The 22,811-nt window shown below is 34.0% G+C and overlaps 2 protein-coding genes across 10 annotated transcripts in view; both read left to right on the top strand.

The window, feature by feature from the left end:
- Syx1A (Syntaxin 1A) overlaps positions 1-22,811 on the top strand; it is a 187,386-nt gene that overhangs the window by 98,478 nt on the left and 66,097 nt on the right. The gene's annotated exons all lie outside the window — the stretch shown is intronic.
- Positions 15,746-18,344, top strand: LOC147064913 (uncharacterized). The gene has a single exon (XM_085957629.1). It carries the CDS (start codon positions 16,392-16,394, stop codon positions 18,342-18,344), a length of 1,953 nt encoding a protein of 650 aa, XP_085813755.1. The 5' UTR covers positions 15,746-16,391.

Genomic DNA, 22,811 nt, shown 5'->3' with positions numbered 1-22,811 from the left:
TTATCGGAGCGAAAAGACCATATATTATACAGCCTCTAATTTTATTAGATGCAATATGAACATTAATTCAATTGTCATAGCTGATTTTGGTTGATTTCATGAATTCAAGCCAGGATATCGGGTATTTTAAAATTTTGTTTGCTGCTGGCTTCCTGTAAAGTGTAAACCGACAAAAGCCGTGTTTTATTTATACATGAATCCATATATCGCACCCTCGCAACTAAAATCCAAAAAATGTCAAATAGACAAAATCAACTTTGAAGTTTTTACCTTTTGCATTTTTGTACTGTGTTTTTGAAATATGTTCAGATATTGAATGAAGTTTTGACTTGAATTTGATGACTTAGAGATATGAAATTTTTGGTACATATACTATGAACGATAGACAATGAAACGTTGTAATTAACACAAAACACTTAAATATGGACTTGTGGCGGTTTAGTTGCGAGGGTGCGATATTTCCGATAGAAAATTTCACGGTGAAGTATGATACGGCGAACTGCATACGTACAAGTTTCCGGATACGAATTACTTCACCGTGAATTGCTATACTGCGATTTGTTTCCGTTACAAAAGCACACAGAGAAAATGTATATGGCGAAATAAATTCACAAATTTTCCGGACGCGTACAAAATTAGGTAGATTTTCTTAAATCATTGTATTCATATACAATGTATTATTAAAATATATTTATAATGGCGTTACGTTAATAATTAGTGTGCCAACATTTTATGTGCGTAAAAGATGCACTTTTGACTCGAATACGCCGGTTATCTACCGCTGGTTCAACAGTCTAACTAAGCTGTTCTATTTCATTCTGTGTGTATAAATTAATATTTTTATCAAAGATATTCGGTTCGAAGTACCTGCGTCACGTACGGTTGATTAACGTCACCTGTAACGTGTCTCGATATGACACCTTTGCCAATGACGGCAGTCACAATCTGGGATTTAGGAAGGTATTAGTTGAAAAGGACAGTGATTATAAAAATAACAATGCGTATTTATCTACTTATCTTTTTGATCGTTGCAACGGGATGTTTTACTACAATACTTAGAAACACGGTACCTAGTAGCATTTATGTAAATATTACGTTTTTTTATTAGAAACTAGCGGCCCCGTGACTACGTCCGCGTGAAATAAGGAAATACGATATTTATATAGTATCGAGTTGTGGACCGATATATAGAATGAAGAGATAGGTATATTGTATAAATGTACATGACTACACCCGCACCCCACACTCCATCGCTGTTATATAATATATATATTTTTATTTAGGTCAACCAACAGGATCAATGACAGAGGATAAATATATGTAGTTGTTATAATAATATTATATTCGACCATGTCCTATCCTAATATCATCATATGGGCCTACACAGGGTAGAGGTTTGTATTAACAGATTTTGTTTTTTTTTTACTAGAAATGGATGTCAGCCACTTGCTCAACGTATTAGGTCCATACCCTGACTCACAGACAAATTGAACCACATTATGTGTACTTGCCAGACCCAGGATTCGAACCTGAGACCCACGGCGTGATAGTCCAACGCTTAAGCCGTGCGGCCACCGTGGGTGTTATAATAATACATATATAAAAAATAATATGTGATGGTCCCAATAACAGTTCGCCGTATCACACTTCATCACCGTGAAATGTTGTATCGGAAATATATGGCCGTATAATTAAAGACCGTCCAGCCTCTTTGGGTCGTATAGTACTGACATAAAATTCATGTCTAAATAAAACACGGTTCTTGTCGGTTTACACTTCACAGGAAGCCAGCGGCAAACAAATTTTGAAAATAGCCGATATACTGGATTATTTGTTGGGTTAGGTAAGGTTTTCATTCTTGAATTCATGAATTTTGCCAAAATCAGCTATGAAAATTGAATTAATGTTCATATTTAATCTAATAAAATTGGAGACCGTATAGTACCTATACGCCATACGGTCATATTTTTCCTATAAGAACGCCCACGGCGAACTGTGCCACGGTGAAATGTTGTATGTACAATTTACATGTAACCTAACAGGCGGACACAAAAAGCATAATAAATCAAATTAAATTAGATCAAATATTATGTACAACTTGTAATGAATATAATTGGAGATTTATAATTGGAAAACACATTAGTAATGATAATAAGAAAAATAGAGTTAAAAAACAAAAAAAAAATAAAAGAGTATTTTTATTATATAGATAAGACAGGCAATATAGGAAAAGAAAAATATAATTTATTACAATTAATCTTATCTGACCAATTTACCTACTCGTGAAGAATATTGTTGCATAGCGCTATTTTTGAGAAGTTATTATCTGAATTTAGGAAAATTTTGAGATATCTGAAGCGGCGTTTCTTAACCTTTTTGATCTGCGACCCAATTTTAATAACAGCACGTACTGACAAAAATTTATTTTATTTTAATAATACTAAATACACTTTTGGTAAACAACATTTCATCCTATTAATGTGAACTTTGGCTTTGGATAAGCTTTGAGAGCTCATCAAAGTTTGGTGTTATATTAGTCAGGTTGCATCCGCGATCATTAATGCAGGTGAAACCTATCCTTAAAAAATCGGTGTGTGTGTACCTACTGTACGTGCGTTAGAAATTATACTTCTTTGGCGTAACAAAACAATACAAAACTTGTGATAAACTAGATTCTTCGACTAGCTCTTAATTATCTTGTTAAATTACACACTCCTGACCTGTGATATGGTACCACAAAATGACAAACATCGCGTCCCGCTTACTCTTGCAAAATGAGATTGGAGAGACAGTCAGGACTTGTGTAAACAGTTATTGTCACGATAGTTTGAAATACACTATTGCTGCCAGTAAATCCATGCACATGTACAGACGTTATTAAGGTAGCTAATTTAATATTGTGCGTCAGTATCGTTTTTCACATAAATCAGCTTACGTCTCGGGTCCAGATAATGTGTTGTTTAGTCTGATGTGTCATACATAAAATGATTACTTACTATCTATACAATAGTGTTATACCAGGAACACCCACGATTTTCTATTGCTGGTGTTTTTCATGACTGTCTATAAACAGCTGTTCGGGTGGGTGAATGTGCGCAAGACCTTATCCGGGCGTTTCAACTGCCGCCCACATGTCTGTCGATTATGCAATCTTTCTGTACATTTTATTCTCACCGTTGCCCAGCGGTCAGAGTATTCGATTGTCATTCTAGCGTTGTCGATTCAAATTTCTATTGTTACAATGTAATGGTGTGAGTAGGATCGTCATAACAAAAATAAGGCTTAGCACTAATAGTTAGATTCAAATAGTTTTGAAATAGCATGTGTCTAATCTCTGACCGTTTTACGGTACCTGCGCATCTATTCTATACACAAGACTGCTTTCAGCTGCTACGGCAGCTATCTAGGCTAGGTTTGTATATACGTATTAGCACTTATTATAACAATTACAATAAGTTAGCCGTCTAAACAGTCAAAACTGTCTATCTCGCTCTAAAATGTAGCATAGCCAAGAGAGGTGCTGTTAAAGTTAAAACATAGCACTTATTGTAACAATTACAATTAACTTATTGTAATTGTTACAATAAGTGCTAATTCTTCGATATAAACCTACCCTTTACATAGCGGCCCAAAGCAGCCTTGTGTATAGAATAGATGAGCTGAATTTACTTACACGGTGCTTGGTTAAATAAAAGGTTGGATGTATTTGACACATTGAATAAAAAAAACTCACAAGTGTGTTATTCATCCGATATTATTTATGTCAAAGTTTCAAATGATATTGATAAAATACTAGTATATCGAAATATCGATACGTTTTTTACGGCTATATGTTAACTCTATTGAACATACATAACTTGAAAACACCTCAGATATACGCACTAGAAAAAACAAATTTGAAAAAAATACCATGCTTGACGGTTTTAATACGTATATTTTACTGGTATCGCGCCATTATGATTTATCCAATTAAGCTACGAGCCTCCTACCTAATAGTGATTATTTAAACTAGTAGGTCCTACACGAAATGCTTATCAAATTGAGTTATTGCTGACTATTGGTTTTTGTGTTTTAAATTAAGGAATATTATTACTAACCGACGTCTCCGGTTCTCGCCAAATATTTAGTTATTACGTCTACTTAAACTTGGTAACAATTTTTAATAAACCATTTCTTTTTTTCAACAAATAATTCATAAGATTTGAGAATATAAAATTCCATATTATATTGAACATACATAACTTGAAAACATCTCAGATATATACGCACTAGAAAAATCACATTTGAAAACTCTATTGTGTATTGTTTTTTTTTTTTTTTTTTTTGGATTGATTATGTTTTTTGAATGGCCAGATAGTCTTCTTTTTACCCTCTTTCTTTCACTCTTTGTATGTAGTAGGATAACTACAGACAATTAATGTGATATAAGGGTGACCATCTGATTTTATTTATCCCATGATTTTTGCGTTGAAAATATTGGAATCTGTTAATATCCGGGTTAGTTCTCGTGAAATAAAGATATAAACATAAAAAAAGGCACGAAATATTAAAAAATGAACATGTTTTAGACATTGTTATTTATATTTTAATAATTTCCTCAAACTATGGTGGTCGACCTTGCCATTTTTTCAGATTACATGAGAGAATTTTGTCTTGTTATTTTAAACCGTCGTGCGTGTGCATGGCAAAAATCATAATGAGGGAGTTTGCCATGGACGTGATGATATGCATTTGCGAAACAGGCAGATTTAATCATCCTCTGTCAAATTATTTGACATCTTTTATTTTGAGTAGGCAGGACTACTAGTATTCTAAATCAGTGCTTCCTAATCTTTTTCACAGCACACTATTGAAGTTACACAATATTCGCGGCACACTGAAGAATAGCCTTCATGGTTTTTGCGTAAAAAAATACTGCTAGTAATTCCTGGCCAAGGATGTTTAAAGATTACCAACCCTTTGTATTTTTGTTAGTGACCTACGGCGAGAAATATTGGTTACAAAATTTAGTTTATAATATCGCACCAAACGCAACGAAGCGCGCTACGCTGAGTTTACGTATACATTGTTATGTACTCAACGATATCTCAGTTGGGAAGTCCTGCTTCAAATGAACAGTTTTGTCGCCGTCATCAAATCCGCTAAACACGCGGCCCTATTTGAAACAAGACTCTCGATAATTTACCATCAAATTTCTACTGTTACATATCACCATTTCAGGCGGCGGCAATAATGGGTATCTACTTGCTTAGGGCGGAATCCCACGACTGGTTACTTGATAAATAATAGTTTCTTAAATGTTGAGACTTAGTCAAACAAGGACAGCGAATATCTTCATGACTTGATCATGTATTTTCCCAAATACATACAACAGTCTTGGGAAAAGTTACCAATTTTTCACCTGCGAAATTTTAAAAGTAGATCTTCGAATTAGTTCATTTGTCACAAATCACGACATGATGGCCTAGCATGGTTAATTGTCGGCTTACAATGTCGTGGTTTGAATCCCGGGCCTGAAAAATTCATATGTTGTTTTTGTACGTGTGTTGGGGAGTCAGAATAGACATAATAGGTTGAGCAAGTAGCGTATGTCCATCTTTCGTAAAAAGAAAAATCTATCACCACCACTCTGGTCTCGTGACCCATATGATCTTCTATGTAATGGCAAGTACAGCAGTCGTGGGATTCCGCCTTTAGAAAAGCGACTGATTACACCTTGCTGAAGCGACAACTTTGATTGTACTTGTCAGGTAATGTTTTTACAGCAAGATTAATCCAATTGCTGTAAGTATTTCCGGCGATTCGTTTCGCTCCAGTTTTAATAGATGTCGTCACAATTCGCCGGGAGCGGCGGCAGCCGGGGGTGCGCGGTGGAATGATGGAAATGCAATCAGGCTGCGGACAGTAAAGAAAAACTTTCCCGTACTTTTAAATTAAGGTTTATGTCGCCGCGCGGGGCTTACCTTGGATCGAATAACAGGGCTGCCAATTGAGTTAGGAAGTAGGTATTCGAATTATGTATGGGATTTTATTCATTGGCGATACGACTGTTTTATCTAATATGACTTGGAATTAGGGTTCATTTGAATTTTAAAAAGTAACAAAACACTATCTACATTAGTAGTCGGTAACCTTTTGAGAGACTGGGTAAAAAATCAATTTTGAAAAAAATATTTGGTTAATGGGTAAATTCTGAGTACCTCCGCTACATGAAAGTAGGTACATTGGAATGTGGATATGTGTCTTCAATTGCTCTCAGACATTTACATGTTCCAATGTACTTCCATGTAGCGGAGGTACTCAGCATCAGGCTACTGATGCATTAAAGTTTATATATTTTTCAAATATTAAAACCATAAATAAATAAAATAAAAAACATTTTTTAATTTACAGTTGGATATTTTAAAATCACCAATACTTATTACGGTGTAGATAGACATTGGAAAAACAAATTATAGTCCTCACACCAAGACTTGAACCAGCATTCAGCATTAAGCGACCTGCGCAAAACAAATTCGTTGGAATCGGGTGGATACTGGGTCAAGTCCAGTTAAATTAACTGTGTTTTAATAAAGTATGTTGAATTCCCAAATTTTGTGAAATAAAAAAACTAAGCAGCTTATCAAATTTACTTAAATTTCAATCTTACACATAGGTATTGTTTTCAACATTTATTTATTATCCAAAATATGTCCATCATCTCAATGCGATTTCGCATCTGACTAATAGAGCAGGTGATCACCCGTTTCACACGCAGCAAATTTTCTGAATATTTTCTAGGAATTTCTTGAAGAAGATATTCACATCTTAGAATTTTTAGGTATGTTTTGATATACAAGGGTTTTGTGACCAAAATTAATTGGGAAATACTGTATCATTAGACTCGCTGGCAATGCTGAAAATGATATATATATATATATAGAGCTCAACTTTGTCGATATTTTTTTTCATAATTTATCATAGAAATGTAAGATTTTATTAAACACATTCAAAAACAAAACTCCAGAGGTTTTTAATTATTTTCCAAATTACATAATAGTATATTATGTACCTATCTACATAATAACATTTTGATAGCAATTCTTAAAAAATACAATCTTTTGACCTTTTAACTCCTACAGTATCAGAAATTAATGTATTTATACGGAAGTAGGCGAGAGAGTATGCGATGTGATAAATGTAAAAAAAAAAAACAAAACAGTTTATCAAATACATTTTAATTTGAATCATACACATTGTTTTTTGATGTCTCTAATGTCTCTAACACCCCATTTCCCCATTGCAATTTCGAATCTCAGCTGTAGGTATCTATAGCAGATTAACCCCGTTTTACATGTAGCATTTTTGTGAATATTTTTGTTAACACTTTCAAGAATTTTCCGGATTGTTTTTTTTAATTAACTACCCGACCATGTCCGATCCCAATAAGATCATATATTATATGAGGTTTGTATTGACAGATTTTATTTTTACGAGAAATGGATGTCAGCCACTTGCTCAACCTATTAGGTCCATACTCTGACAGAAAATATGTGTACTTGCCAGACCCATGATTCGAACCTGGGACCCATGGCGTTATAGGTCGACATCGTGGGTCACAAGAACACGTTTCTAAAATCATTAAAATGTGCATTCATTAAAGGATTCTATTTTCTACTTAACATATTATTTTATGGTAATGTTCATTATTACAATTCAGTTAATTATTTTTCTCTAATATATAGAGACTTCTGACTATTTCATGGTTTTACTAAGTATAAGTAAGTATGTGCTAAAATAAATTTATTCAAAATAAAAATGTGTATAATTTGAAATTCTCTATTATCAATTTTAAATTATCGTGAATCAGTAAAATTTTATATTTTTCATTAGCAAAGTCGTAATAATTATTTATTTCTCCCAATACACCGATAATAGAGACAGAATGATACATTTTATAAAGCTACCCTGCCTATATTTTTTAATAGTCAAACGAAAGAGCCCAAAAAACATAGCAAAGCTGTACACCTACATATAAATATCTCATTGTGTTTAATTAACAATAACTAATCGTCTTTTCATCGATGGCTGTTTCTCATCGTCATTATACCAGCAACGATTTTACTTGATCGGCTTGTAGTTTTTCCCCGTGTTTTGTTTTCGTTTAACAGGGTTCACGGCTATAAATGTTGGCAACCCTGTATCAATGATTGATTAGTGTTAACTCTCAACCGAGGAGTGATATTACCATTACGCGATCGCTGTCGGTGAAATACCTCGTAAGTCGCTATATCTTCAGATAGCTACTGTAAATAATTACAAGATAAAAAGAACTTTTTATATACAACGTTTTTAAATTTTCTGTTGAATTATTATGCTCAATATGCTCAAACTTGTACTTGATATGAAGTAAATAAAAAACAAACAAATATAGAATACTGAAATGTCATTTTGACATTTCATTTTGATTTCCATAGTAACGCTCGTATATATTAATAATTTAGTTGCTAGAACCCCCTTAGCAACCAATAATAGTCTTTTACTTTTTACGGATTTTTCTGAAATAACTTTCCATACAAAACAGAATTAACTGAACATTAATTCAATTCTGCTTAAAGATTGCTAAAAGTATTAAAATAATGCATTGGCATCGTGTTCTGATATATTCTAAAAGTTTCAAATGTCTAGCTAGCCGGGAAGTTAGTTAAAAGTCGATTGCAAGATTTGTACTGGACAAACAACCACCGGACAAACAAGGATACGAGGTAATAAAAACGTTGTAAAAAAGAATGATGTAATGCTTCTCCACACAGAGCAATGGTCACGTTAATTTCTTCTTGTGATATCCCCCTATAGGGGCGATTATCATTCTGCTGTCTGCTATCAATCACAGAGGTTCCTCTACTACTGGAGAGCTGGGGAATACTGTTCCCAGCAGCAGCGAAGGGTAGAGGTAGACTTTTAAGATCCATCAATAGTGCACATTAAACTTTGTTAGTCATTCGTATTTGTTTTTATTGAACCAAGACTAAAATTTACAGATGGTGTTGGTTAGTTTTTACAATTCAATTACACCCTGTCTAAACCAAACCATAATAGTTTTAGTATATTTTTGGCGATACGACAAAATTTTCCACACTTTTTCATTCATATTTATCTGTTTTCGTTGGATAAGGAATGTATATTACAATATTGTTGGTTCATTTTTTTAAATTCATTAGGCCCCGCCTTTATTTATAAATATATATTTTTGACTATTATCTATTATGGCTTGGAGTTCGCAGGGTTTAATAGAATTTTAAAAACTAACCGACACCATCTGTAAATTGTAGTCTTATTTCAATGAAAACAAATACGTATAAATGACAAAGTTCAATGTGCACTGTTTATGGCGGATCTTAACAGCCTACCTCCACCCTTCGTCAATGGTACCCAGTATGCCAGATAGGGCAAGAAAATGAGGTAGATCTAGACTGAAAAAAATGGTAGATTTTCTCAAAATTAAAATAATCTGTAGAAAATAGCATTTTAAAACAAGTCATCACTATTACGTAATATTGTTTTTACCACAACAAAGATTGTAGAACAATTTATTATTTCATAACTAATTAATGAATAATATTATCATACCTAACTAAGAGCGCGATGCAGAACCGTACATAGTAGCTTAAGGCCCTAAGAGACCCGTCTATCATTGAGAGGCCAATATCGACAAGTTAGATTGCGTCGCCATCTACAGTACCCATACATAATAATACGTCATACAGCAGGTAGTAAATCCAAAGGATTGGAGCGTAGCAACTCAAAAAAGGGTCCTGTTCCGGGACCTAATACTTGCTCGAGCGCCGCTCCAAGGTCTGTTCCGCTCTGGGTAAAAAGGGTATTGTATGTGATTTAATTTAAAAAATATATATAAATAATAGTTTTAAATCATCATTTTCATTATTAATTCTATTAAACAAAACCGACAGCAAATCATCTTTCATTATTTGCATCTTCTGGCAGTGTTGCCGGATTTCAATTAATTCCAGTGTTGCAAATATAATATTTTCATTGGATTTTAGGACAAAAAATTAATAATAAAAAAATTCATCCGGGGCAGTGGAGCACCACAAATTATTCGGTGCTCCGGCTCCGCTCTTGCTCCGGGTAAAACCCCATTGCTCCGTACTCCTGCTCCGAGCTCCGCTCCAACGCTCTGAGTAAATCTACGCAAAAAGGCAGTAGCCCACTTTAGTAGCCCCAATTTAAATTTCTTGACTAAGTCGAGGTAAATTAGCAACTCTGGATGGTGTTTATTGCCAAGATAATCCAGATGCAGATTTAAAGCAGTTATGAAACGTGGTCATCAGTTAAATTAAATATTGCAAATAACATTTTATTTTATTACTAAGGTATAGGTACAGAAGGCTTGCTTCGATTTTCAAACAAATCTAGTGTAGGTAATACCTATTTTTGTTTTTTTGTGCGAAGTTTTAAGTTGTGTTGGGTGGTTTTATATATTTTTTTAACCATAATATTAGTAGTGGTAGGCTATGGAGATTCGGCAAAAACAATGCACACTTTGTCAGCCATACCTATTTCATTTAATCAAAATTAATAGTTACAGATAGCAGATGGCTATGTTTAGTTTTTTTAATTCACTTAATATACACAATATTAGTTATTTATAGATTCATAATTTTAATTTTAATTGTATGTTTATAAACGAGTTGTACATAAGCCGCACGAAGCAAGAGATTTAATATAGATATAAATTAATTAACTTTTATGAAAATCAAATAATTTTTAAGCCTAAACCAAATGGTGATTGATAAAAGTTATTCTTCATTCATTAAGTCCTGCCAAATCCAAATCATGATGGATAAAAAATATTCTTCGAACTGTAAAATATCTAACGTTTCATATGATTTAATGGCATATTTTTAGATATTTTATAGATCGAAGAATACTTTTTATCCATTAAATCTTTTTTAAAGGCGGAATCCCACGACTGCTGTACTTAACATTACGTAGAGTATAGAGGATCATATGGGTCACCAGACCAGAGTGGTGGTAACAGATTTTAATTTGTACGAAAGATGGATATAAGCCACTTGCTCAACCTAGTAAGTTCCACTCTGACTCCCCCAACACACGTACAAAAACAACATAATACATATGAATTTTTCCAGACCCGGGATTCAAACTACGACATTGTAGGCCGACAAGTAACACCCCGCTCGGCCGTCGTGATTCGTGTTAAATGTACTAATTCGAAGGTCTATTTTAAAAAGTCCGCAGGTAAAGAATTGCTAAACTTTCCCTTTCCCACACTGCTGTATTTTTTTTGACAAATATTTTTTTAACTACCATCTATTATGACTCGGTTTACGCAGAGTTTAATTGAATTTTATACACCAATATGAAATTTTTATTCTTAGTTCAATGAATAGACTGCCAAAGTTTAGTGTGCACTATTTATGTCAGATCTCTGTGGCGAAGGGTGAGTTTTGGAAAGAGGCAGGCTGTGGAGATCTGATAAAAGGAACACACTTGTCAGGTATACTTACGAGAAATAAGAAGATAATACTACTAATGAATAGGTACACACTAATGACAACGACACACCAATTTAATGAAACTGCAAAAACTCACTGACGACATAAAATTAAGCGATCAGTTTAAATTAAGTACTTACGTATTTTTTCAAAACATTTATACACATCAAAAATCATTAGATAAAAGATCTTTTTATTTTTAAAAACAGTTTATATTTATTAATATTCGATTAAACACCATAGAAATTATCTAATTATTAATATTTAGGTTTAGGCTCTGCGATCGGAGCTTATCTTAGTTCATACAATTCGATAGACTGGGCGGGGGGCTACATGACGTAAAGTCCATATGAAAAAAATTGAGAATTATTTGAAACATAATCCGACCTTTATTTACTTCAAGACAGATGGCGCGCTGTGGTATATATTTTAAAACCTTTGCAGATTGTTTTGTAATTATCTGTGTAATACATTTCTACACATACGGCATCTCTCGTTGGCAAAATAAATTATTTTATAAAATATATAATCAACTGATTATAAATAAGTCAATATGCAATTAAAAAATATTTTTCTTAAGAAGGTAGGCTTCAAATAATTGCCTAGTATGGAGTCTTCACCACTGTCAGATCTAGCCTACCTCCACCCTTATCCTCTCCTCGATGTAACGCATCCATAAACCTTTTCTCTTCCACAAAGCCTTGCCTTCCGTCAATGTTATCAAATCGGAGACATCTTTTGTATTCGGTACATTTTTTTTCGTAAATCTCCGATCGCATTTTCTCTGCGAGATTTCGCGATTAGCACATAGCCGGTATTGCCATTCCGCCAATATGCCAGGCCCGCTGACCCAGTGAACCGAGTGATCCTAATGTCACGGCTAACCGACCAAACACGCTCGATTCGAATAATACTCAAATTTATAACTCCGTAATTGATACCGATAATCTTATTGATTGAAATTTATTATTTTGTTATGTAACCTGCCACTCTGAAAACCGACTATGTACAAATTGCCAAACAATTTTCGTAAATCAAAAACCCGTAAGTGTTTTTTCTATGCTAAGTCCAGAGCAGTAGCGAGGGGGTAGGCTATTATGATCCGCCATAAATAGTGCACATTAAACTTTGTTAGTCACACGTATTTGTTTTTGTTGAACTAAGACTACAATTTGCAGATGGTGGTAAACCTTGCCTAAACCAAATTTTAGTTTTAGTATACCTATTTTGAGCGATACGACAAAATTGTGCACACTTTTTCATTCATACTTATTTGTTTTCGTTGAATTAAGAATACATAATATATATTGATGGTTATTTTTTTTTAAATTCATTAAACCTTGCCTAAACCAAACTATAATGGATAAAAAAATATTATATCTATAAAATATCAAAAGTTACATATGATTTAATTGCATAATTTAAGTTATTTTATAGATAGACGAGATTTTTTTGATTATTATTTATGGTAGCTTGGTTTTCGCAAGGTTTAATTGATTTAAAAACTAACTACCTAATACCATCTGTAAATATTGTAGTCTTATTTCAATGAAAACAAATACGTATGACTGACAAAGTTTAGTGTTCACCATTTATGCCGGATCTTAACAGCCTACCTCCACCCTTCGCCACTGGTCCAGAGTGACCAAACCATGGTACATATTATCTGCATGCGACAGGTAAAATGGTAAAATTGAGCCCAGGCTCGAATCCTAGGTCTGGAAAATACCTACACCTTTTTTCAAATATCTGTCTGTAGTCAGTGTGGACCCAATGATTTTTACGTAATTAAAAGTGATTTTTGATTTTTTTTTATAGATTGATTCATTTACATTCTTGGCATTATTAACATAAATAATTACAAGATAAAAAGAACTTTTTATATACAACGTTTTAAAATTTTCTGTTGAATTATTATTCTCAGTATGCTCAAATTTGTACTTGATATGAAGTAAATAAAAAACAAACAAATATAGAATACTGAAATGTCATTTTGACATTTCAGTTTGATTTCCATAGTAACGCTCGTATATATTAATAATTTAGTTGCTAGGACCACCCCCTTAGCAACCAATAATAGTCTTTTACTTTTTACGGATTTTTCTGAAATAACTTTCCATACAAAACAGAATTAACTGAACATTAATTCAATTCTGCTTAAAAATTGCTAAAAGTATTTAAAGAATGCATTGGCATCGTGTTATGATATATTCTAAAAGTTTCAAATGTCTTGCTAGTCGGAAAGTTAGTTAAAAATCGATTGCAAGATTTGTACTGGACAAACAACCACCGGACAAGCAATAATATGAGGTAATAAAAACGTTGTAAAATGAGAAAATTGAAAAATGTGTGAGGCAATTCATATACTCGTATATATACAATATTAGTTCATTTGTTCATGGACAGAATGTCTCTGTGCGAGATACTAACTTTACATGAGAGGCAAATCACAGTAACTTTTCTCGCTTTAAGTTTGTGAGTTGATGTAAAGTTGGTACCTACCTATTTACATTTTCTTTCCTGAATTATATTTTTTGAAACGTGTTTTTCTTAGTTTTAAAACGGCTTTTTAAAATATATTTTTGATAAGATGTTAAAAGTTACTGCTATTTGTCATTTTTTTTACCTATGTCCGATCATATCGGCCTCCATAGTTTGTATTGACAGATTTTTGTTTTTACGATAAATCGGTGTTTAACCACTTGCTCAACCGTAACAAACAAACCGTGACAAATACACACATTGTAAAGCAATATGTGTATTTGTCAGACCCATGATGCGAACCTGGGACCCATGACATTATAAGCTGACGCGTTAGCCGCTGGGCATCTGTTATAATATTATAAAATTACTATTTAAATATTTTTTGTGTTGGTAAGCTGGTTTGCACATCTAAACTCGTCTCGGCTGCAACGTGTCGAATACGTCGATGTGACGTCACCGTTATTTACAAAACACACGTTGTCAAATGGAGCTCAGCACATTGGTGGAATGCGATTTTTTAGTTTGAAAAATACATCTAGTGTTGCTAGCAACAAATCGCATACGTCTCGGGCTGCGAGTCGAAGCCGCCAGTACCTACGCATACTGCATACGCACACACTACGAATTGGTTATTCATATACCTACCGGCTCGCCGGTCGCCGCATCCCATACATATCCACGTTTCGAGAGGTTACGTGAGACTTTCGCTAGGTAGATGAGCGCGGTCTTCATATGCAGCATCGGTGCTTCGTTCCCAAAAGGTTTAATTTATGGCTTTGCGGCAGACGAGGCAAGTTTCGATATGCGATCTGGGTAAAGGGGTTGGGAAAAAATGATGTTGAATGTTAAAACTAATTTTGATTTGATAGCAAAGATTGCAGGCGTTAAGCCCGTTTCAGACGGGACACCGGTTTCGCGTTCGATATCATATTATATGAGGCCTTTATATTCAACGCATAATTTCGCGTTATAAATTAGAACCTAAAACTGGCTGCGGTAATAAAAACAAGTGTAGCGCGGCTTGAGTATGTAGCGGCTGACGGAAAAGTGTACCGGATACGCGTTGTATCATTAGCTCTGGGGCGTTCATAAACATAATACAAAGGCATCCTTATTATATACGAGCGCGACACCGGTGTCCCGTCTGAAACGGGCCTTAGTTCCAAGCAAAATGATCCTGTATGGACGTGTTGTGTTGGGACAGATACCCTATTGACAGAACATTAATTGTGTAATTTGTCATGGACCCATATAAATCCAGGTTTAGACTCGGCATAAGTCCAACGCACCGTTGAATCTAATAAAATAATACTAGGTATATACATAGATACTATGCAGGCTTCTTTTATAATGACACACCGACTTCGTTTGCAGAACTTGTCACGTACATAATTAATTTATTTCTATGAAGCCGAAGTATCGCCTCACCGGTGATATATTTTTTCACGCGAGATGAGATCATAATATTTTTCACCGTTGACGCAGAAAATACAGACGATGCACCTATTAATAATAAAACTAAAAAAAAAATACAACACGATGATAACGTCTGTTCCAACATTACAAATTGCTTTTTCTCCTCGCTTCGTTACTATGCATATTCTCCCTTTTTTGGACTCCAAAAAGTGTATATATATATCTACCTACATAACGACCTACTAAATCGCATCTTTTCCTGCGATGTGCTTCATTGTTACATAAGGCCTTTTAGGAGTACATCACGCGTAGCGATTCCAATCCCGGGATCCCGGGATCCCGATCTATTTTCGATACATATGAATCCCGGGATTGGTAAACATAATCCCGAAACTTTCGGGATTGGTTTTTTATCAATTTTTATGGAAAATAAAATAAAATACTTACTTACTAATAAATAATAATACTTTTAATAACATAACTACATTAGAAATTAGGAATAAAAACATTTTCGCGACAAAGCCATCAAAACAAGCGGATCGGGTGACCAAAGTGCGGCGACGTATTTTCGACAGAAATCTTCGCCCTTAGTATTTGTTTATTAGCAAGGCGCGTTAATGTTATTGTTATTATTATAATATGTTGTCCTTTGTCGGCTCTTATTCATTCGCTTGCGATTCATGATAATAATAATAATGAAATAATACAATATTTCATTATCTATCATTCTATCTGAATCATTTCTTTGGCGGCACATACCTACTTACATTCTAAAATAATAATTATTTTAATATTATTATTACTAATTTGCAAAGACTGAAAATATTGTAAGCGCACATGTTTTTTATGGATGCAAAAAGCATTATTGTCGGAACTCTATCATAACATCCGGAAGTTAATGCATTTAAAAAAACAGCATCAATAAAAACGTTATTTATTATCTCTCTTTTTAAAATAATAACAATTGAAATTATGACGAATCAACAAAAAATCACTCCTTTCAGATACTATATAAATAATCTGGCATCATTTTTTATTTCAATCAGTTCTAAGATCGCACTTCAACAGGACACCTACAGAAAAATGAATGAACAATTAAAATATCGCATTCACAAGAAAGATGGTGATATCAATTCAATATGGAAATACTATTTGACATCAGTTGATGGAGCTACAGCTAAGTGTAAAACATGTAATGTGGTGTTAAAAACTGGCGGAGGAAGTACCAAAGGACTGCACACACATTTGTTTTCAATACACAAGATGAAAATTTATGATCCAACTTCTGTCAATAATTCTCTTCCATCAAGTACATTCAATCCTATTACGAAAACCACCGAAACTCCTGAACGACCGCTGAAGAGAAAATTTATATCCGATTATTTTTTAACCAAAGAAGATCAATCACTTGACGCTGTGCTGGCACGGATGACATCGCGAGATGATTTGCCATTCAGTGTTTTTACTACATCGATTGATTTGAGATCAGCTCTGTTGGCTAAAGGATACCAGTCCCTCCCTTCTTCTGCTACTTCAATAAGAAACCGTGTAGTAGATTACAGCAAGAAAATTCGAAATAAAATTATCGAAGAAATTTATGAATATAAGAAAAACGGAAAGCGTTTTAGTTTGACATTGGATGAGTGGACATCGGGGGCCAATAAACGCTACATGAACATTAATGTGCACAGTGAAAATGGTAAATTTTGGAATATTGGTTTATCCAGAGTGTATGGATCAATGCCAGCCGATGCTTGTGTAGAATTAATAAAGAAACGCCTAGAAAAACACCGTATTTCATTGGATAATGATATAGTTTCCATAGTAACCGACGGTGCAAGCGTTATGGTGCGCGTTGGAAAGCTTGTCATCTCAGAACACCAATTATGTATCGCTCATGGAATTCACCTTGCTATTTCTGAAGTCCTTTATAAAAAGATTCCAGCTCAATCCACAGAATCATGCTCTGAAGAAAATGACGAATTTACTGATGGCTATGAAGAAGGAGTATTTACCATAGCTCACTGTGAACCGGAAAATATTATTTTATCGGAAGAACACTCTATCAGCGATATAGTAAATAGAGTCCGAAAATTTGTAGTATTATTTAGAAGATCACCCTCTAAAAATGATGCTCATTTACAAAAATTCGTTAGAGATGAACACGGGAAAGAACTTTCACTTATATTAGACTGTAAAACAAGGTGGAATAGTCTTTATAATATGCTGGAGCGATTTATATATTTGAAATCAAGTATACAAAAAACACTAATAGATTTGAGGAATTTCCCCGTGACATTTCATGAAAATGACTGGATGAAAATTGCAGAAATTATAGAAGTCTTGAAACCCTTAAAATTAGCTGTCGAAGCACTCTGCCGACGTGACTCCAACTTGTCCGCAGCCGACGCAATTTTAAATTTCAGTTTCAAGCAATTGACCGAGCTTAAATCTGCATTAAGCAAAGATATGTCAATTTCTCTAAAAAAACACATTCAAAAACGAAGACGAACCGATTTAACTGATACACTTAAATATCTAATAAATCCTCAATCATTCGATGATAATGAAAATGACAAAATGTTTTCGACAGCAACTCCTAAAACTATGAGGGAAACAATTAAAAAATTAATTGAAAGATTAGCTGAAAAAAAGGAACAAGGTATGCTGCAAATACCAGAGCCACTCGATCGTACAGCATCTATTGAACCCTCTTCAACACAGTCATCTCGTATAGAATCTTTATCAAGTGAACAAATAACGATGAAAGAACAGTTACAAGACGCAATAACAAAAAGCATGATGACGTGCGAACCGAAAGTTCAAAATGATACTGGCCTCATGTCTGTAATAAAAAAGAAATGGTATTATTTGAAAATGGGGGTTCACGTGGTCATCACCTTGAATTGGTATATAAATATCTGATGACGATACCCCCAACGAGTGTGGAAGCTGAACGTGCTTTTTCAGCAGCAGGCTGCCTGGGTACCAAAATTAGATCCAGATTAAATGACGAAACAATTGATGCGTTGGTATTATTGCGGGCATATTATCGGGAATAATGTTTAATTTCTTAAATCTTTAATTTTTTTAAATTGTTATTGTCGACACAATATGTTATTTTAATTGAACTTGTATTTCTATTTGTTATCTTTTCATAAATAAATACAATTTTTTTACTATGACATTATTATATTATTACAATATTATTTACTCCATTAAACCTATGTATTTCCAAGATTGAACCTACACAATATTAACAATACAAATGTCTTATTAAATAGTATAATTTATACTAGATTTATTTTTGACCGATTTTATCAATGTTATTTGTACATATAAACATTTAATATTAACTATCGAAAAAAATGCCAATCCCGGGACCAGTCCCGGGATCCCGGGATCGTCAAATTGTAATCCCGAAATCCCGGGATCAAGATTTTGGCTCGGGATTGGATTCCCTAATCACGCGACAATACAGTCAGTAACTATTATCACAAAATGAACATATCACCGCCTACGATACAATTTTAGCTTCAGCCTGTTTAAATACCTACCTAGTAAAATTTTGTAATGTGTTTCAATGCAATTTGTTGTTTATAAAAGGGCATGTAGTTTATAAAGTCACGCCTTTCCCTCCAAGCACTACGGCATACGGCCATCGTTTGTTTAATATGGAAGAGACTGAATTTCTTTTAGATGACTGTCGTGCATCCCTTATAGCGCTTGTACACGTGCATGGATTTACTAGCAGCAATAGTGTGTATTTTAAACTATCGTGACAATAACTGTTTACACGTAAAAGTGCTGACTTTCTCTCCAATCTCATTCTTCGAAAGTAAGCGAAACGCGATGTTGTCATTTTATGGTACTACTTGACGGGTCGTAAAAATCGGTTAACCTCAAAATGAGTCTCCGCGGTGCAGTTCGTTTTTTTGCCGGTAGGTTCGCCACTGTCGTTCTATAGCGCAAGTCGAAAAAATCACGACTGTCGCATGAAAATTCAGAAGCTTCAGAACTTCTTTGATTCATGCATGCAATCTTGCAACTACATGAGAATACATGTTTACACGTACATTTTCTTGTTATGGCCGCGATAATACGTACTGTCAGCAGTAAATCAATGCACGTGTAAACGGTATTTCTGGCGGACTAAACCGCGGGTGGGTATCTGTCATAATTTGTGTAACTCAATAGTTTTTATATCTTTTATCACGTCAAGTGACTTAATAAACCAACAGGACGCCACCAAATATAAAGTTTTCATCATATAATCCGCCTTCTCCCATCATTTTTAGGAGTGACTGGAATTAGAAGTATCATTATTCCAAGGGTTTTTCTTCTTTACCTCTACAAAGCCATGTATGATTTATTCCAGTTCATAATGCTCTGGACAGTATTAGGTCAGGAAAACGTTGGCGGATGAAGATTCTCTTGTAGTCTACGCAATCTCTTATACGTCTGGCACAAAATTGGGAAATGTGACAATTGGAAGGATTTTCCAGTTGGTTTTTGCGAGTCAAAATTAATAGTTCCGCCATGGATGTACAATTGGTTAAAGAAAAACAATATTAAGTACTTAATTGTTGTGGTATTTACATCAACAGTGAGCAATAACTCGAACAGTTGAATCTCCTTTCCACGACCTCAGATTGACCTTTGAAGTGGGCAATCTTTAGATATATTGTCGAACAAGAACTTCTTGTCTACGTGTTAAAACTGTGAACTAACATGCCTGTCATATGCAGTTAATCGTATTTCCGTTTCAAATGAGTATCTCCCATAAATTTATCATTTCATTTTACGCCTCCGTTGTGTACGGATCTATCAATTTACGTAATTTGATGCTTTTTATAATAAAAATATGTATAAAACGATCAGGAGTGATATTAAAATTATTATTAGTAAATTTTTGGTTTATTGCGAAGAAGAAATGGAGTCGCATCTAAAAAGAGAACTGATACATTATTTTAACACGCGTTGCCGCCATGAAAAGACGTCACTGAGAAAAGTCTTCCATATGCGACTACAGCGACTTCCGGTTATCGACAAGATCGGACAGTGTATCACCCAATTTAGTCATTCTCGTCACTTTCACGTGGATAAACGATAAAACGTGGTAAAACGCTTTCCGAGTAGGTACCTATTTTTCTAGAGTTTTATTCTAGTTCAACTGGGAGTGTATATATTTATCTGTTTCGCTTTTTGAGTCGCTTTTCGCTTCTCTTTCGGTTTCCACATTGCAACGAAATATGGAGGACACGTTGAACCTGCGGATTTGATTTTTTTTAGAATTTCAATGTTGCACATTTTATATCGTGATGCAGTGACTTATCTTTCTTGTCGCATGCATCCAAGTACCGACCTGCATTCCACAAATTAGTAACCATTCTTATTCGTCTGATTCACGAGTGTTTGTTCACGTGAAATCAGATGGCTGTAACGTTTGTCTTGTTGTGACTTCACTTTTATTATGAAAATACAACGAACCGATGTCAAAAGTGATTGGGCAATTCAACCGTGGTGACGTCACCCGTTCTGCTACGGCCACAGTTTCGCAGAGTTTGAAATAAGTATTGTATTTTGGCTTGGTACAATTTCACATTGCAAATGATTTGTATTTGTATATAGTTTTCAACACACGAGAAAATGGCTACCAATTTTGCTTCGTAAATATTTGATTTTAATTTTCTTTAGAAGTTTATATTATAACAAGCCAGTCGTTCGGAATATCGATAGCCTTTGGAAGATGGATATCTGAACAAAAAGCAGTGATTTCAAACCGCGAGTCGTGTAAGGAGTTCCGCGAAAATTCTCAAAGGATTGTTAAAAATGTTAAAAGCATTTTCAATCATAAGAGTATTTTACTGTACCTACTTAAAGGTAATTTATATACCTAGGTATATTACTTGAGACTTAGACCTATATTGTAATTTTAATTTTCTTCGCGTGTATCCAGAAATAATAAAATTCAATATAGCAAGTATGTAATGCAGTGGTGAAGGGTGGATGTAGGCTGTGGAGAATCGACACAAATATTGCGCATTAAACTTTGTCAGTCATACCTAATTATTTGTTTTTATTGAACTAAGAATACAGATTGCTTGATGGTTTTGCTTAATTGTTAAAATTCAATATAACCCAATCTAAACACACCATAATAGATATTACATATTAAGATAAAAAATATACTTATATCTTTTATTTTTCTTCGACCATGTCCGATCCTAATATCATATGAGCGTCCACATGTTGGAGGTATGTGTTCACATATTTTGTTTTTTACGAGAAATGGATGTCAGCGACTTGCTCAATCTATTAGGTCTATATCATGACTCGGCACAAACAGAAAAACAATATAATATTGTGTATTTTTCAAACCCAGGATTCGAACCTATAAATTATCTAAAATTATGCCATAGTGATTAAATTTAATCATAGTTAATTATAAATATTTTATAGATTGAATTAAAAAAAAACCAACGAATACCATCTGCAATTTGTATTCTAAGTTCAATGAAATCAAATATTATGTATGACTGACAAAAATTTAGTCTGCACTATTTATGTCAATAATCTCCACACCCTGCCTCCACCCTTCGCCACCGATGTAATGAATATATAATGAATTCAATATGATACTAAAATAGTATGTCATAATGGGGTTGTATTTTGTGTCTGTTAATGGTTGCAAGTTACTAATGTATGTCAAGGTCTACTGTTTTACACGTCTTTTTTGTAATTTACCCATCCGTACCGTAATATTATAATATCGATTGCCTAACATTGACACCTCGTATCTGACATTTAATATGTTCGATAGGTAGTGTGAATTAAAACGTTGTAAAAAATCAGGTAAGTAGTCAAATGAAATAAAAACGAAAATTCAGTGACGACTATTAAACTAAATTATATTTGCACCAAGCGTATTTTACCACGTTTTTTTTTAGCTCGTATTCTTGTTTTTCCAGTACTAATTTTTTCTTGTTTGTCCAAGATTTGTATTGGACGATTGAAGATTTTTAACCAACTTCCCGACTAGCTAGACATTTGAAACTTTAAAAATATATCAGAACACGACGACAATGCATTCTTTTAATGCTTTTAGCCATTTTTAAGCAGAATTGAATTCAATAAATATACAATGCAATTTTTCTATAAATATGTAAGGTGCATTGGGGTAATTCCGAATATGGGTATATTCCGAAAGTTTAAAAATTCTACCAATCGAAGCGATATTTTCCTATTGACAACATTTAGTCTAGAAGCCATTTTCATTGTGATCGCCTCGTAAGTCGTCGCTAGTCGCTAGTGTCAACAATGCGTGCATACCATCAAGTTTTTTCGGAGAAGTGTTTTTCGCGCCATTTTTTGCTGATTCGTAATTACCCC

The sequence above is a fragment of the Rhyacophila brunnea genome, unplaced genomic scaffold (genome assembly GCF_057557595.1).
Source record: "Rhyacophila brunnea isolate RB1 unplaced genomic scaffold, BYU_Rbru_1.0 scaffold_7, whole genome shotgun sequence".
In the NCBI taxonomy this organism is placed as follows: domain Eukaryota; kingdom Metazoa; phylum Arthropoda; class Insecta; order Trichoptera; family Rhyacophilidae; genus Rhyacophila; species Rhyacophila brunnea.
This window is presented reverse-complemented; position numbering and strand designations above follow the sequence as displayed.

Coding starts and splice junctions, on each gene's coding strand:
- LOC147064913 (XM_085957629.1), top strand. CDS start 16,392: ATGACGAATCAACAAAAAATCACTCCTTTCAGATACTATATAAATAAT.